This window comes from Mixophyes fleayi, chromosome 4, assembly GCF_038048845.1.
Source record: "Mixophyes fleayi isolate aMixFle1 chromosome 4, aMixFle1.hap1, whole genome shotgun sequence".
NCBI classification, from domain to species: domain Eukaryota; kingdom Metazoa; phylum Chordata; class Amphibia; order Anura; family Limnodynastidae; genus Mixophyes; species Mixophyes fleayi.
The window spans coordinates 55,049,083-55,067,352 of record NC_134405.1 but is presented as its reverse complement, the minus strand read 5'-3'; the positions used below and the strand labels follow the sequence as shown (position 1 = coordinate 55,067,352).

The 18,270-nt window shown below is 45.0% G+C and overlaps 4 protein-coding genes across 4 annotated transcripts; 2 read left to right on the top strand and 2 right to left on the bottom strand.

Moving 5' to 3' along the window:
* Window positions 1–1,906: 1,906 nt before the first annotated feature.
* LOC142149855 (histone H1-like) lies at window positions 1,907–2,609 on the top strand. Its single transcript, XM_075205157.1, has one exon. The coding sequence runs from the start codon at window positions 1,917–1,919 to the stop codon at window positions 2,607–2,609; it is 693 nt and encodes a 230-aa protein (XP_075061258.1). The 5' UTR covers window positions 1,907–1,916.
* Window positions 2,610–4,020: 1,411 nt separating this feature from the next.
* LOC142150680 (histone H3) lies at window positions 4,021–4,431 on the top strand. The gene has a single exon (XM_075205876.1). It carries the CDS (start codon window positions 4,021–4,023, stop codon window positions 4,429–4,431), a length of 411 nt encoding a protein of 136 aa, XP_075061977.1.
* Window positions 4,432–4,592: 161 nt separating this feature from the next.
* Window positions 4,593–5,431, bottom strand: LOC142149854 (histone H2A type 2-B). Its single transcript, XM_075205156.1, has one exon. The coding sequence runs from the start codon at window positions 5,357–5,359 to the stop codon at window positions 4,967–4,969; it is 393 nt and encodes a 130-aa protein (XP_075061257.1). The 5' UTR covers window positions 5,360–5,431; the 3' UTR covers window positions 4,593–4,966.
* An 820-nt stretch (window positions 5,432–6,251) lies between these two features.
* LOC142149853 (histone H1-like) lies at window positions 6,252–7,084 on the bottom strand. The gene has a single exon (XM_075205155.1). The coding sequence runs from the start codon at window positions 7,082–7,084 to the stop codon at window positions 6,401–6,403; it is 684 nt and encodes a 227-aa protein (XP_075061256.1). The 3' UTR covers window positions 6,252–6,400.
* Window positions 7,085–18,270: the final 11,186 nt, after the last annotated feature.

Sequence of the window (18,270 nt, the reverse complement as noted above, 5' to 3'; positions counted from 1 at the left end):
TTTTATTGTATATACCGTGCATGAGTACTTTGTGGCAGACCTGGTATTCCATCGCTTACCTTGGGTGTTTAGTTTATACACCCTCATAAGTGTTTTGATATTTTTATTTGGGTGAAGAAGCACCAATGTTTTAGGTTGGATTATGGATAATAATATGGTCATTACTAATTTATGTGTGATTTGCATTTGTAGCAAATAATTAAATACATTTCCACGGAGGAAAAATTATGTCGGAGGTTGTGATTCAGTGAAGTTCCAGATTACAGAGAAAGCAGCGGTTCTCAGCAGTAAGCCTGGGAGGATCGAGCTCCCCACATCCCCATATGGTATCATGTACAGGTTAGCTTTACACTGAGGCAAGAATCTCCCATAACTATATACAATTTATATAGATTAGCAGGCACAATGAAGAGGCTAATATACATTTAACAAGCAATATGGCACATGGTATGAAACAATACTGAACGCAACCAAATTTGGCAGTGGTTGGTCCCAACGTCACCCGGGTTTGGCGGTAACGCAAGGAATACAGATCTTTTTTGCAAGGTCCAATGACTGTAAGGACATTTTAGACTGTGGTCTCTTTCCAGGTGAGGGTCAATCCAGACAGTCCATCTGGAGTTGTAACCCTTAGCCAGCTTGTAATAAATAGAGAACCACAATATGTGCCTTGCATCACTCCTTTTAGCTCCTCTTGTGGTTCTCATGGACCAGGAGGCTGGGGTACCGATAGAGACATATTATCCCAGCATCAGGATTGAGAGCACTATCTAGCGGAGAGTACCAGTAAGTGAGTTTTAACATCACGTGCCCCAGGTCTCCATACTGTTTTGGCTCCCTGGAGTCTGTAGTAGGGAGTGATTAAACAATGGAGACACCAATTGGCACACAATTTAATATAATCCTAGAAAATGTCTATAATTCCAAAATAATCACAAAATTAACCAGTTATTTTTTTGTTTTTTCTTTCCAGAAGTGCTAGCAACAACCCAGTATTTCTGGCTCCTGCAATCTGACCGCTAGTGCCCAAAAACCTGCAGTTCATACTATTAGCGGTCAGTCACTGTACCCATGTAAGGTGCTACAAAACAGGACTTATTACAATAGTATGTGACCATGCTGTTTTAGTACTGAAGATATAACACTGTGATGCTGTAACCCCTTTGTACACCATATGGCAACATTTATGGTACTTTAATCTCTTCATTATGATGGCAACACAGGATGTCAAGTTGACTAAACCATTATTTTATAATGTGCCCAGCGCCCTGGTCTTGCCGCACCAACCTCTCTCCGTGGTAATGATGACAACTTAGTTCCTAGACAAGAGTGTCATAAACTTGTTTGGATTGGGAGCAGATACAATCTGCCTGTGCTAACCACCCGGGTGTACAAGAGTCCTGATCCTCTTTATGTCGTTCAATATGTACCCTGTTCTGTACAGAGTGTGACAAAGAGCATCGTCTTTATGACAAGGGCCAGGTGGGGAGAGAAGAGCCCCGATGGGCCATTTTAGCCTTGTAGAAACGGGGAGATGTGTCACATGCCGGGCAGATCCGACGGGGTATGGGGGAGCTTCCAGCGGGGATTCCTGGCTTCCTTAGTAACAACTAGTCCAGCAATGACCATAAAGGGTTAGGAGAGACCTTGGAGGACGGTTGTGGTGCAGAGAACCAGCTCGCTCGTCTTCTCATTTCGTATAAAAGTCTCTTTTCCTCGGTCACAGAAACACAACGTACGAGGAAAGCTCCCCTTACACTCAGACAGGGAAGGGTTTACGTGACTGCGTATCCGCCAATAGAAACACAGAGCGGACTGTGCACACCAGCCAATCACAGCGCAGCCGGCAGTGTATATAAGAGACTTCTGCAGCCCTCTATGGATAGTTCTTTTCTATTTGTGTACTTGTAGTGAAGATGGCAGAAACCGCACCAGTCGCCGCTGAGTCTGTTCCTCTATCAGAGGGCGCCGGCAAGAAGAAGAGACAGCCGAAGAAAGCCGCAGGAGGAGCCAAGAAGAGCCCCAAACCCTCTGGTCCTAAAGTGTCCGAGCTGATCCTGAAAGCCGTGTCCGCCTCCAAAGAGCGCAGCGGGGTTTCTTATACCGCCCTGAAGAAGGCTCTGGCTGCCGGAGGTTACGATGTGGAGAAGAATAACACCCGCGTCAAACTGGCTGTGAAAGGTTTGGTGAGCCAGGAAACCCTCATCCAGGTGAAAGGCAGCGGCGCTTCCGGCTCCTTCAAGCTGAATAAGAAGCAGCTGGAGAGCAAAGGGATGGCGGCCAAGAAGTCTGTGCAGCCCAAGAAGCCGGCGGCAAAGAAAGTGGCCAAATCCCCTAAGAAGCCCAAGAAAGCTCCGAGTGCGGCCAAGAGCCCGAAGAAGGTGAAGAAGCCAACGGCGGCTGCCGCAAAAAGCCCGAAGAAGGCAGCCAAGAGCCCGGCCAAGAAGGCGGCTAAGCCCAAAGCTGCCAAGAAAGCAGCTAAGCCCAAAGCTACCAAGAGCCCGGCTAAGAAAGCGGCTAAACCTAAAGCTACCAAGAGCCCGGCTAAAAAGGCGGCTAAGCCCAAAGCTACCAAGAGTCCGGCTAAGAAAGCTGCGGCAAAGAAGTGATGGAAGAGCCGCAGCCTGATCTTTCTTGACTCCCCCCAAAGGCTCTTTTCAGAGCCACCCACCCTCTCACGATAGAGCTGTATGCACATGGACTGATGTGAGTGAGTTCTCTGTACAGCGCTGCGGAATTAGTGGCGCTTTATAAATAAATGATGATGATGGTATGGTCTAGAAGGGGGACACACGGGGTATATATATTGGCCTCGAGTCCTTGCACTCAACCCCATTAGCTGCCATGAACTTGGGTATTGCTGGGTGGGTTGTGAACATCCAGGGTGACTTCATAGAGCCTGCAAACTCGCATGTGCCGATTTCTACACCACACTGATGGGTCTGTTGAGCACACAGGAAGGCACCGTGTCTCTTGCACCAACTGACAGTCATTCGTTCTGATTTGCAAAAGCTGACATTATGTAGATCAACGTACCTGAATTGTTGACATTAAAAGTCGGAATAAACCATTCAACAAGTAAATTGAATCCTAGGCTCCACCACATTTAAAATATAGTGTTATGCACGTTCTGGATCGAGGAAACCCTTCCAGGAAACATCACATTGTGACTAGAATCGAACATAAGTATACTTCTATGCACAAGTGATGTACTTTAAACAAAATAATTAGGAAAACAAACCATAAATGAGGAGCCAGACAATAAAGTGCTAATTTGCGTAGACACAACACAAATCACAATAATTACAGTATTATCAGTTTCCTCGCTTTGGACTCTACACAAATTTCTGTTTCTAGAGCCGCCCATTTCAACTTTATTTATTATTTATTTAGGAAACGCACGCAAATGTGGAATCACGCACTATTGGACAGACGTAGTATAAGCATAACTGCACCCTTCGCTTACTGACTGGTCTGTGCAGCATTGGTTAGTTTGTAAGCTGACCAATCACGGAGGAAGCTGTTTGTCCCTTCCCAGTACATAAAAGGAGGACGGAAACATTTGTTAGATTATACAGTGTGAGTATATTAGGCTGAACTGAACATGTCTGGAAGAGGGAAACAAGGCGGTAAGACCCGGGCTAAGGCCAAGACTCGCTCATCTCGGGCCGGTCTGCAGTTTCCTGTCGGCCGCGTAATGATTGTAAAGCAGTAAATATGTTCTTGTAAGCTGTCTAAATTTAAAGGCTTTAAGACCTTACTAAATTAATTGCGCAGAAGATGGCATACTAATACATTAATAGGTTAAGATAACTTATATTCTTGCACATGAAAGACTTTATTGAAGAATTAAAGAAAAAATAAACACAAATTCTTGGCGGGCTTTTTGACATCTGAAACGAGAAATCGTGAACCAATCAGTAAGAGTCTTAAACCATCCAATCATAGCGCACCACTGTGTATATATAGATGTGTTTTAACAGTTTCGTCTTTAATTCATTACACGCTTGTAATAGTACAATGGCCAGGACTAAGCAAACAGCCCGTAAATCCACCGGAGGGAAAGCTCCCCGCAAGCAGCTGGCAACTAAAGCCGCCCGGAAGAGCGCCCCAGCTACCGGCGGCGTGAAGAAGCCGCATCGTTACCGTCCCGGGACTGTTGCTCTCCGAGAGATCCGCCGCTACCAGAAATCCACTGAGCTGTTGATCCGCAAGCTGCCCTTCCAGCGTCTGGTGCGGGAGATCGCCCAGGACTTCAAGACCGACCTGCGCTTCCAGAGCTCGGCAGTCATGGCCCTGCAAGAGGCCAGCGAGGCTTACCTGGTGGGGCTCTTCGAGGACACCAACCTCTGCGCCATCCACGCCAAGAGGGTGACCATCATGCCCAAGGACATCCAGCTGGCCCGCAGAATCCGCGGGGAGAGGGCATAAGATGATCAGTACATCTATATACATAACACAAAGGCTCTTTTCAGAGCCACCAAATCTTTCTAAACGAGCTCTGGCACAACCTATATATTAACCATTTATTTGTAAGTTTAAGCGACTGTAACACATGCTCTCTCATTTACATTCCATAAAAGCTGCAACACATGGCATCTATACGTAGTGACAAACATGGATTGCTGCCATCTTCTCCCTGACTGTTTATAGGCTATAACCAGAACAAAGAACACTCCCGTCAAGTTGTCAGTATTCACCATTAAATATATTTCTTAAATGATGTGGGGAGGGAACCTTTTCTAGGGAAGGTAAAGCTACGTGTATACTGGTCAGAGTCCATAACGTTCTCCCGACAAAGGGAACACACACTAACTGCAAACATTTTGCATGAAATATTAAGATCTGAAAAGTATCTAATGAAAACCGCATTGTAATCAGCTCTTATAGGAAAACGTGGGTGGCTCTGAGAAGAGCCTTTGTGTTATAGGGGCGTCGGTTTTGTAGGGGTAACATGCAGATCAAATCACTTGCTCTTGGCCGGCTTGTGGCTCTCGGTCTTCTTGGGCAGCAGCACGGCCTGGATGTTGGGCAGGACACCTCCCTGGGCGATGGTCACCCCACCGAGCAGCTTATTGAGCTCCTCATCGTTGCGCACGGCGAGCTGCAGGTGGCGGGGGATGATACGGGTCTTCTTGTTATCACGGGCGGCGTTCCCGGCCAGCTCCAGAATCTCAGCCGTCAGGTACTCGAGTACTGCGGCCATATACACCGGGGCTCCGGCTCCCACACGCTGCGCATAGTTTCCCTTCCTCAGTAGACGGTGAACGCGACCGACAGGAAACTGCAGACCGGCCCGAGATGAGCGAGTCTTGGCCTTAGCCCGGGTCTTACCGCCTTGTTTCCCTCTTCCAGACATGTTCAGTTCAGCCTAATATACTCACGCTGTATAATCTAACAAATGTTTCCGTCCTCCATTTATATACTGGGAAGGGACAAACAGCTTCCTCCGTGATTGGTCAGTTTACAAACTAACCAATGCTGCACAGACCAGTCAGTAAGCGAAGGGTGCAGTTATGCTTATACTACGTCTGTCCAATAGTGCGTGATTCCACATTTGCGTGCGTTTCCTATAAATAAAGTTGAAATGGGCGGCTCTAGAAACAGAAATTTGTGTAGAGTCCAAAGCGAGGAAACTGATAATACTGTAATTATTGTGATTTGTGTTGTGTCTACGCAAATTAGCACTTTATTGTCTGGCTCTTCATTTATGGTTTGTTTTCCTAATTATTTTGTTTAAAGTACATCACTTGTGCATAGAAGTATACTTATGTTCGATTCTAGTCACAATGTGATGTCTCCTGGAAGGGTTTCCTCGATCCAGAACGTGCATAACACTATATTTTAAATGTAGTGGAGCCTAGGATTCAATTTACAAAGTAACTTGATGAATGGTTTATTCCGACTTTTAATGTTAACAATTCAGGTACGTTGATCTACATAATGTACAGAAAGAAACGAAGGTTGAGAGTGTTACTGGCATTTTGCTAAGCATCTCCTATAGCAGCCTGTAAAGCACGTATTTGTCACCAGATCGGTCATGTTGCAGACTGCAGTGTAACAATCAGCTTTTGCAAATCAGAACGAATGACTGTCAGTTGGTGCAAGAGACACGGTGCCTTCCTGTGTGCTCAACAGACCCATCTGTGTGGTGTAGAAATCGGCACATGCGAGTTTGCAGGCTCTATGAAGTCACCCTGGATGTTCACAACCCACCCAGCAATACCCAAGTTCATGGCAGCTAATGGGGTTGAGTGCAAGGACTCGAGGCCAATATATATACCCCGTGTGTCCCCCTTCTAGACCATACCATGTGCATACAGCTCTATCGTGAGAGGGTGGGTGGCTCTGAAAAGAGCCTTTGGGGGGAGTCAAGAAAGATCAGGCTGCGGCTCTTCCATCACTTCTTTGCCGCAGCTTTCTTAGCCGGACTCTTGGTAGCTTTGGGCTTAGCCGCCTTTTTAGCCGGGCTCTTGGCAGCTTTAGGTTTAGCCGCTTTCTTAGCCGTGCTCTTGGTAGCTTTGGGCTTAGCTGCAGCTTTGGGCTTAGCCGCCTTCTTGGCCGGGCTCTTGGCTGCCTTCTTCGGGCTTTTTGCGGCAGACGCCGTTGGCTTCTTCACCTTCTTCGGGCTCTTGGCTGCACTCGGAGATTTCTTGGGCTTCTTAGGGGATTTGGCCACTTTCTTTGCCGCCGGCTTCTTGGGCTGCACAGACTTCTTGGCCGCCTTCCCTTTGCTCTCCAGCTGCTTCTTATTCAGCTTGAAGGAGCCGGAAGCGCCGCTGCCTTTCACCTGGATGAGGGTTTCTTTGCTCACCAAACCTTTCACAGCCAGTTTGACGCGGGTGTTATTCTTCTCCACATCGTAACCTCCGGCAGCCAGAGCCTTCTTCAAGGCGGCAAGAGAAACCCCGCTGCGCTCTTTAGAGGCGGACACGGCTTTCAGGATCAGCTCGGACACTTTAGGACCAGAGGGTTTGGGGCTCTTCTTGGTTCCTCCTGCGGCTTTCTTCGGCTGTCTCTTCTTCTTGCCGGCGCCCTCTGATAGAGGAACAGACTCAGCGGCGACTGGTGCGGTTTCTGCCATCTTCACTACAAGTACACAAATAGAAAAGAACTATCCATAGAGGGCGGCAGAAGTCTCTTATATACACTGCCGGCTGCGCTGTGATTGGCTGGTGTGCACAGTCCGTCCTGTGTTTCTATTGGCGGATACGCAGACACGTAAACCCTTCCCTGTCTGAGTGTAAGGGGAGCTTTCCTCGTACGTTGTGTTTCTGTGACCGAGGAAAAGAGACTTTTATACGAAATGAGAAGACGAGCGAGCTGGTTCTCTGCACCACAACCGTCCTCCAAGGCCTCTCCTAACCCTTTATGGTCATTGCTGGACTAGTTGTTAATAAGGAAGCCAGGAATCCCCGCTGGCAGCTCACCCATACCCCGTCGGATCTGCCCGGCATGTGACACATCTCCCCGTTTCTACAAGGCTAAAATGGCCCATCCGGGCTCTTCTCTCTCCACCTGGCACTTGTCATAAAGAAGATGCTCTTTGTCACACTGTGTACAGAGCAGGGGACATATTGAACTACATAAAGATGATCAGGACTCTTGTACACCCGGATGGTTAGCACAGGCAGGTTGTCTCTGCTCCCAATCCAAACAAGTTGATGGCACTCTTGTCTAGGAATTAAATTGCCATAGTTATTGTGAAAAGAGGCTGGTGTGGAAAGAGCAGAGTGCTGGGCACATTGTTACATAATGACTGAGTCAACTTGATATCCTCTCTTGTCAGCACTTGCAGTTTTATGTCTTTGATAAGTGCAGGCTATAAATTACTGTCAATAAATGTTGTCCCTCCTGGGGATCCTCTCTCATCAGTAATAAAGCAAATATTAAAGTACCATAAATTTTACCATGTGGTGTACAAGGGGTTGTAGTATGAAAGTGTTATTTCTTCAGTTCTAAAGCAGCATGGTCACACACTATTGTATTTAGCTGCAGATATGGAGAATGGGCAGCAGTTCCGCGGCCATTTGTAAGAAGTTGGCTGGTCCAGGGGAAGGGAGCCAGTCACCTTCCTTGCTTAAAAAAAAAGCGTCAGGCAGCCTCATTAGGTCACAGGCCTACAGGGAATTTTCCCGGTGAGGCCTATGACCAATCCGCCCCTGGGCACAGTACAATGTGACTGCAGATTTTGAAGAACACTGCTAGCCCTATTATTTCTATTTCAGAAATGACAATCAGCAATGGAGCAATGCCACATAGACTGTAGACTGGCAACAACACTGGGACCTCTCCTCTGTCTGTGTGAGCTATAATAACATACCCACATGTTCATCAGTGCCATTCACTTCCTGAAGCAGTTCTCATCAGAGTCATTATACAGTACTATAGATATCCCACTGCCACATAAACAGCGACTGTACCTGATGTCACCACGCTTCTGGTGAGCACACAAAGGGGCCTATTTATGAAAGGTTTCCCCCCTTGTAAAAGATTAAACACTAATTTGCTATTTATGATAGCAGCATCGCAGCAGATATCATAGATATCTGCTGCTTTGCATCTCCTATCATTTTACTGAGCACTCCCCATAACAATGTATGGGGAGTGCTCAGTAACGCTATTTAACACTGAATGTAATTAACTTTTCAAACATGATAATGTACGCCAGCTGAAGTTTCAGTGCTGTCAGCTCTGCTCCGAAGAGCAGAGCTGGACAGCGCATGTGTGGAGGGATCACATGATCCCTCCCTTTCACTCACCGCTCACTCTCTGCAACTATAGTTGCAGATCGAGGGCAGAGATGTCTGTGCGCATGCCCGGGGGTTTCACGAAGATTGAGTGGTAAGTATGATTTCCACTTCACAGGAACAGCAGTTTTTCGGAACTGCTGTTCCTGTGTTGCTTTTTAAATAAATATGAGAAATAGTTCAATACTTATCAATGCGATAAGGATTAAAAACTATTTTTCATATTCTGCGAGTTTTGATAAATGTGCCCCAAAGTCTTTAGGGCTGGAGTAAACTTTTCTCCTGACTCTTGAAATCCTCGGAGCGGTTCATACAATTATTCAAGCAGCCCCAGCCAGAACCGTAATCCTGACCAGTTTGTAGGACACCAGAGCTGTTGGCGCTGGTCCCTCTGTTGAGTCCCCTCATTCTCCAACACTGTCACACACCCACTGGGAGGAGCGGGTGATACCATGACCAATGAACCAAAGAAAAGATATCTGAGGAGGGAAGGGTTTAGCAGCAATATCATTTCTGGAAGCAGAAGAACCCCGCCCCACCCCATGTATGGCCCCCACATGTCTGACTAATGGATGCAGGGATGCCAATAGAAATTGTGGGGCCCAGTACAATGGAAACAGGAAGGGTCATCCCCCACAGCTGGCATATAATAGGAGGTTTGAGGCACCAGAACAGAGCGAGGATCCCAAGTACTATGCATCCTACAGGCTGGTTTAAAAAATACCTAGATGATTGTGCAGTAAATTAATGCACAAACTTAAATCATAATCACAGAGTTTTATTAAATAGTGATCAGCCAAGCTTAAAGTGTTCCTATTGCTTACACAGAGTGAAGCCACTTTGTGGGCTCACAAGTAAACTGATATGCTGAACTCTGGCATCCATAAATAAATGTCTCGCCTGGAGATAGGTGACTATTACACTTCAACGGTTTATAGATAAATCTCAGTGCAGTGTGTGTCACAAAGGAGGTATCAGCACCTGCAAGTATTGGCACAACTACACAAGGAGGCGCGGAGTCTAACACGCCACCGGTTTTCACCAGGGACCCCCGCAAGGAGGCTTGGACTTCGCGGCGAACGACGTGCAGGTCGCGGCCCTCCCAGGTAGCTACTTGCGAGATGGCGGAGATATTCTTGGTTCTACAGGTTGGAGTCAGGAACCAGGCGGGCAGATAAGGTACAGAATCAGAAAGCGAAGAATAGTCAACAGGCCAAGGTCAAACCGGAGAATACAATGCTGGACAGAAGGGAGATCCAAGAGTGAGGTCAGAGAGAGCCAGGTTGGTAACAGGTATCAGACAGGATATATAAATATAACAGGTAACGCTGAAGGCTAGATAACTAGATGCTCTGGCACCCTAGTGGTGTCAAAACTGGCTATTTATAGGAAGTGGCCATCCCTCATTGGTGGGCAGTGGTTCGGCGGTCAGACGCGCTGACCGCCGACAGGAAGCTCAACAACGCGTCCCGTTGCTATGGCGACGGGCGAGCATGCGCACCACGCCGCCGGAAGAAGCGTCTCCATTGCTTAGCAACGGGGCGCTCAGAAGAAAGCAGAAGTCCATCCCTGCTTAGCGAGGAGGGGCAGTTTTGGGTTCTGATTTGTTTTGCCAAAACACCTGACGAAAGGTTTTGGTTCTGATTTAGGGTTTTGGGTTCTGATTTATTTTTAAAAAAGCATAAAAAGCACTAAAATCCAGTTTTTTTTGTTTTTTTTCACTCCTACGCTATTATTAACCTCTATAACATTCAATATCAATCATTTCCACTCATTTCCAGTCTATTCTGAACACCTCACACCTCACAATATTGTTTTTAGTCCAAAACGTTGCACCGAGGTAGCGTTCTTGACTGCATAGTGGAGTGGCAGCTTTCTGGACTGCGTAGTGGAGTGGCCCCAGTACCCAATTTGGTACCGGGGCCACAATACCTCCTCCAACTGGTCTCAATTCCACTGCACATATGGCTGCTCCTCCATCCGCTGCAGCATATAGAGGGTGGAGTTCTAGCGTGTCAATACCTCTTGTTTTCGATCATGACAGTGTATTTTAATTATTTTTGGATTTTGCCCAAACATGTAATTTAATATCTGATACGCAGCTATCTGGACTGCGTAGTGGAGTGGCCCCGGTACCCAATTTGGTACCGGGGCCACAATACCTCCTCTAACTGGTCTGAATTCCACTGCACAGATGTCTGCTCCTACCTCCTCCAACTGGTCTAAATTCCACTGCACAGATGGCGGACACCGGATGGACGTCTAACACCAACATAGCTGTTAAGGCCGCAGTTCCTCTTTTTTGGGACTGCACAAACAATTAACATAGTAATAGAAATGGCAGTTCCTCTGTTTTGGAACTATAAAAACAAAGAACATAGTAATAGAACTGGCAGTTCCTATTTTTTTGAACTACAGAAATAATGAACCTAGTAATAGAAATGGCAGGTCCTCTATTTTGGGACTGCAAGACTATATTGCTCTATAATAATTTTTATACTTTTTTAATTATTTTTTTATATATTTTTTTCTTTTTTCTTTTTCTTTTTTTTGGAGATTTTTTTTTAATTTGTTAAAAGATTTTTGGCTAATTAACAAATTGATATGGACTTATCAGAAACAAATACAGGACAAAAGCACCACTGGAATCAGCAGGATAGAGCACTGGAAAAGTACTACTGCACTCAGCAGGACAAAGCACCACTAGACTAAATAAATCAGCAGGACAGAGCACTGGACAAACTACTAATTCACTCAGCAGGACAAAGCACCACTTTAGTAAAGTTATCAGCAGGACAGAGCACATCAACCTCCCTCTTCACTAGAGATGGTCACTGACCCCCGTGTTTTGGTTTTGGATTCGGTTTTGGATCTGGATTACCGTTGTGTTTTGGTTTTGGTTTTGCAAAACCGCCATTGCGTGTTTTGGTTTTGTTTGGTTTTGTTTTGCTATTTTTTTGGAAAATCCATGTTTTTGGGCCTAAATTAACCCAATTTAGTGCTCCAACTGTTTTAGAGACAAGTATTCTAATTGTTGAGGTAATAAATCATCCAAAAAAACAGTTTAATTCTTCGTTGGTAGGCCTATTCTACACACAAAACAGATTGTCTTCCTCTCCATCTATGCATATTGGCAATGCAGCCATCGTCTTTGAATGTATATTACACCCTACACTTATAGTTAAATATGTAAAGAAATGGAAAAAGCCAGTTTGGTTTCTGTCTCTCAAAGCCCCCCTCCACTTGTATAAAATACTCAAAAATTCAGCCATTATAGACTGTACAATATTAATTGACATGGAGAAAGCCAGTTTGGTTTCTGTCTCTCTAGGCCCCCCTCCACTTGTATAAAATACTAAAAAATTCAGCCATTATAGACTGTACAATATTAATTGACATGGAGAAAGACAGTTTGGGATCACTCTGTCTCTCTAGGCCCCCCTCCACTTGTATAAAATACCAAAAAATTCAGCCATTATAGACTGTACAATATTAATTGACATGGAAAAAGCCAGTTTGGTTTCTGTCTCTCTAGGCCCCCCTCCACTTGTATAAAATACCCAAAAATTCAGCCATTATAGACTGTACAATATTATGAAAAATGGACAAAGCCAGTTTAGGGTCACTCTGTCTATGACACCCTACCCTTAAGGATAAATTGCCCTAACAGCAGCCTTTCAAGATGGTATGTGATATGGAAATGCCACAAGTCCCTTTCCTCTTTGGGGGTAGATTGCACCCTACACTTACATAGAAAGTTTTAAAAAGATGTTATCGGCATCATCTTCAGCTTAATCCTCATCAGTGTGTACGTCATCATCACAGACTATCAATTCATCGCCGCTTGAATCCGCCATTAGAGAACAGTCAGTGCTTGGATGTCTTGGATGGTGAAGGCCTTCCTCGTGGAAGATGTAGTTCATTTTTATAAACATCATTTTCTCCACATTTTTGGGAAGTAACCTTCTACGGCGATCACTGACTAAGTTCCCTGCTGTGCTGAACACTCGTTCAGAGTACACACTGGAGGGTGGGCAGCTTAGGTATTGCAAAGCAAGTTTGTACATGGGTTTCCAAATGGCCTGCTTTTCTTCCCAGTAAGGAAAGGGACTGTCTGACATTTCCATATCAACTACCTCTTGAAAGTAATCCTCCACCATCCTTTGCATGTTTATACTCATATTGGATGGAGTTATGGGCAAAGTGACACATTTTTTTGAAAAATCCTTCAAACCAGCCCAGATGTTAAATTGTTCTGGTCTGCCCCCTGTGTCTTCCCTGCTTCTTTTTTGGAAATTTAATTTTTTACGAGCAACAGCTTGAGAAAGTGAAGGAGGACACGTCGTCAAGCCGAGGCCCAGTTCAGCGGCCGACTTGCTGAGCAATAGCTCCTTGCAAAAGTTCACATCTCGCTCATTTACAAGTAAAGACTCAATGTAGGTTTTAAACCTTGGATCAAGCACAGTGGCCAAAACGTACTGATCCGAGTTCAAGATCTTAATAACTCGAGGATCATTGTGAAGCGAATTAAGTACTTGATCGACAAGGCCAACATACTTTGCTGAATTGCTTGCTTTCAGCTCCTCCTTCATTTTCTCAAGCTGCTTTTCCAATAGTCTAATTAAAGGAATGACTTGGCTCAAACTAGCAGAGTCTGCACTGACCTCACATGTCACAACTTCAAATGGTTTCAGCACCTTGCACAGCACTGAAAGGATTCCCCACTGTGCAAGAGTGAAATACATCCCCCCTCCTTTCCCAATGTCATGACTTGTGCAATATGCTTGGATGGCTTTGCGCTGTTCCTCCATCCTCTGAAGCATGTACAGGGTGGAATTCCACCGAGTTACCACCTCTTGCTTAAGTTGGTGGCAGGGCAAGTTAAACTGCTCTTGGAGCTGCTGTAATCTCCTACATGCTGTGGCTGAATGCCTGAAATGGCCTGAAATTTTACGGGCCACCGAAAGCATCTCCTGCACCTCACGGTTATTTCGTAGGAAGCTCTGCACCACCAAGTTGATGGTGTGAGCAAAACAGGGAATATGTTGGAAATCACCCAGCTGTAATGCTCGCACTATATTGTTGGCGTTATCTGAAATGACATACCCTGGGGAGAGTCCGAGTGGTATAAGCCATGCATCAATCACATCTCTCAGTTTGCGTAACAAATTGTCAGCCGTATGCCTGTTAGTAAAGCCGGTGATACAAAGAGTGGCCTGCCTGTGACAAATGTTACGTAGTGGTGTACATGCTGCTGCTGTTCCTGCTGGTGAAGGTGAATGACCAACCCAGTGGGCTGTCACAGTCATATAGTCTTTGGTTTGGCCACTTCCACTTGTCCACATATCTGTGGTTAAGTGAACAGTGGGCAGAATGGCATTTTTCAGCGCAATCTCTACATTTTTACACACTTTTTGGTATAGTTGTGGAATAGCTTTACGGGAGAAATGGTGTCGCGATGGAATTCTGTAACGCGGACACAAAACCTCAATTAACTGTAAAAAACCAGCTGCGTTTATTGTGGAGATTGGACGCAGATCTAACACTAACATTGCAGCCATGGCGTCTGTGATTCGCTTGGCGACTGGGTGACTGCTGTCATATTTGCTTCCCCTCGCAAATGATTGTTTCACAGTTAATTGCTGAAATGTAGGACTGCTCATTTTATTAACCTGCCTCTGGGATGACGATTCACCCCCAGCAGCAGCAACAGCAGCAGCAGGACTAACGCTTTCTTCAGAGGAATCAATAATAGTGCCGTAGTCATCCAGCCTTAAGTGGGATGCCGGGCTAACTCCGAGCGCTACTGAGGATATTGATGAGGATGGTGTGGTGGGTGTATTTTGTAGCCGTCGGTATGTCGGTGAGCGGAGGGTCTTAGCTGATGAGGGAGTGCTTGTATTCTTTTGGGAAGAACTTTCAGCTTTTCCCAACACTTTGCCATGAACTCTCGTTAAATGGCGTAACATAGACGAGGTTCCAAGATGGTTAAGGTCCCTTCCTCGACTGACTGTGGCTTCACATACACTACAAATGGCTATACAATTGTTGTCTGGATTTGGGTAGAAATAATTCCACACATAAGAAGTGGATTTTTTTGTTTTATGCCCAGGCATGACAATGGCCTTTTTCTTGTCACGTGCCAGAACTGCTGCCATTGGTGCAGGACTTACACAAACAACCTCATCCTCATCAACATCCTCATTAGCGCCCTCGTCGCCTACACAAATCTCCCCCTCATCCTCTTCTAATTCCAAAGTGGCATCCTCAATTTGGGTATCACCGGCTACACTCGGGCTATTAAGGCACACATCAGCAGAATGCTCACGATTAGACATCCCACTGTTGGATGGACTCTCCACAGGGATTGTTGTCATTTGTGAATCAGAGCAAATATTCTCCTGTAATGCCTCACTGTTATCTTGCAGCTCGGCTTTGACGCGTAACAGTAGTTGTGCACCAATTGTAGGCTGGGTAACTTTTTGGGATCTGCCACTAATAGCCAAAGGTGAAGGCCTCATTCTCTCTTTGCCACTGCGTGTGTAGAATGTCATGCTTGCAATTTTATTTTTATCGTCACTTAACTTTTGCTCAGTTACACTTCTTTTTCGCTTCAATACAGTAAATTTTTTTTTGGTTTTTGTTTTTTGCACTAATTTTTAAAACACTCTGTTGTTTGACATCGCCTTGGCCAGATGACGTACTGGGAACACTAACATCAGGACTGGTGACAGAACCTGGTTGCTCATTCAGATCATATATGGACTCCTTTGAATCCATTCTGAGCGCAAACCACTGGGGAGTGCTAAAAATTATTTAGTAGATACTGCTGACAGTTATGACTTTTGACAGCCAGAAATATTAATGCACAATTAGGGAGGACACCCCAAAAGCACTGAGGAGTGCTAAAAATTATTTAGTAGATACTGCTGACAGATATGACTTTTGACAGCCAGAAATATTAATGCACAATTAGGGAGGACACCCCAAAAGCACTGAGGAGTGCTAAAAATTATTTAGTAGATATTGGTGACAGATATGACTTTTGACAGCCAGAAATATTAATGCACAAATAGGGAGGACACCCCAAAAGCACTGAGGAGTGCTAAAAATTATTTAGTAGATACTGCTGACAGATATGACTTTTGACAGCCAGAAATATTAATGCACAATTAGGGAGGACACCCCAAAAGCACTGAGGAGTGCTAAAAATTATTTAGTAGATACTGCTGACAGATATGACTTTTGACAGCCAGAAATATTAATGCACAATTAGGGAGGACACCCCAAAAGCACTGAGGAGTGCTAAAAAATATTTAGTAGATACTGCTGACAGATATGACTTTTGACAGCCAGAAATATTAATGCACAATTAGGGAGGACACCCCAAAAGCACTGAGGAGTGCTAAAAATTATTTAGTAGATACTGGTGACAGATATGACTTTTGACAGCCAGAAATATTAATGCACAAATAGGGAGGACACCCCAAAAGCACTGAGGAGTGCTAAAAATTATTTAGTAGATACTGCTGACAGATATGACTTTTGACAGCCAGAAATATTAATGCACAATTAGGGAGGACACCCCAAAAGCACTGAGGAGTGCTAAAAATTATTTAGTAGATACTGCTGACAGATATGACTTTTGACAGCCAGAAATATTAATGCACAATTAGGGAGGACACCCCAAAAGCACTGAGGTGTGCTAAAAATTATTTAGTAGATACTGCTGACAGAAATGACTTTTGACAGCCAGAAATATTAATGCACAATTATGGGGGACACCCCAAAAGCGCTGGGGAGTGCCAAATATGAAGAAAAAATAATAAACCTCTATCCTCCTCTCTGCACTAGCGATTTTGGTTAGAGCAATTGCAAGAACAATATTGTATTCTCTGTCCCTGCTCTAATTAGCCTATGACTACACCCTGCTCTCTCCCTCTGTCAAATGACGATGGATTGCTGTGGAGGCGTGTATTTATAAAGTTGAAGTATCGCGAGAACCGAGCCCCGAGATCCGACGACGTCACAATGACGTTCGGCCTCGATTTGGATTCGGAACGGGCGGGAGAGTACCGAGCTGCTCAGCTCGGTACTCGGATACCCAAAGTTCGGGTGGGTTTGGTTCTCGGAGAACCGGACCCGCCCATCTCTACTCTTCACTAACCACAGGGAGAATGAAGATGGCGGCTGCGAGCGGAGCATTTATGAGATCCGAGTCTCGTGAGATCCGACGCGAGACTTGGATGTCATAGCCTCGGTTTGGCTTCATTTGGCGGCCGGAAGTTCCCGAACAGTGCTCCCGTCGGATCCGCACTGTTCGGGTGGGCTCGGATTAGCGAAATCCGAGCCCGCTCATCTCTAGTTCCTTTCAGTGGTTGGAGTGCAAATTTAAAAGTGGAGGTATGGAAAATGTAAGTGAATGGAGTATGATATTTTTTTTTAACACATGTCCCTCTGTACAATTCCATTTTTCATTACTACTTGTGTTTTGTGGTGGCTGCATCCAAAAATAGTACTGATAAGTCCTCCATAGTTTATCCCCTTATATGTTTTTCGGGGCATGGAAGGATATGGAGAACATTGTAATTGTGTTGCTGTGTTACTGTGTTGCTGTGTTACACAATGTCCAACATCACCTTTCTAAACAACATGCAGTAGTTATATAGAATATCAAAATAACCAGTCCTCTGATGAAACCGTCACGGATGACGGAGAAAAGCGTCAGGTGATCTCCGATACGTCACTTCCGGGAATTCCCACCAGCAGCAACACGTACGTGCATCAGCTGCTGAATCCACTCTGACTACTATCCGGACCATTCAATTGACCATTTTACAGACCAAGAAGCGATGGAAAACAGTGTCGTCTAATAAGCTAAGTCACAGCTATTATTCCTCATACTTTGGGCAATGCGTCCTTAAGATATGCAGACTTAGGACTGGCAATAGACAGAGATACTCTCCCATATCACATTGCTATCTATACATTGGCTGTATTTAGGTCTAATGAGGATCATTGATTGAAAGATAAAGATCACATATGACGGTCTGTTGTGGATATTATAGATTCAGGACATTTTATACCTTATGACTTATGGTATATATGCGCAAATACCATGGTATATTTATTTCCATCAACCTTAAATATCATATGATCATAGATCATCATTGATCTTTATAATTCATGCAATCTGGAATGCTATAGAGTTGGGATATATTTTTTTGATGCAATATTCATGTTATTATTATTATTATTATTATTATTTTTTATTTATAGGGCGCCACAAAGTATCCGTAGCGCCGTACAAGGACAAACAATGGCACAGTACAAGGTGAAACAGAACAGTACAAGTGACAGTAAGCACTATAACTCTGGGGGCTCAGGCACAGCATGAAAGAGAGGGAGGGAGGGAGGGGAAAAGTGAGTACAGGCAGGTAACTATGGCCCAAGAGGGTGGGCACGGATGACAGGTAAAGAGTCACTGAGGGGAGCGGAGAGAAGCGAGAGGAGACAGAGG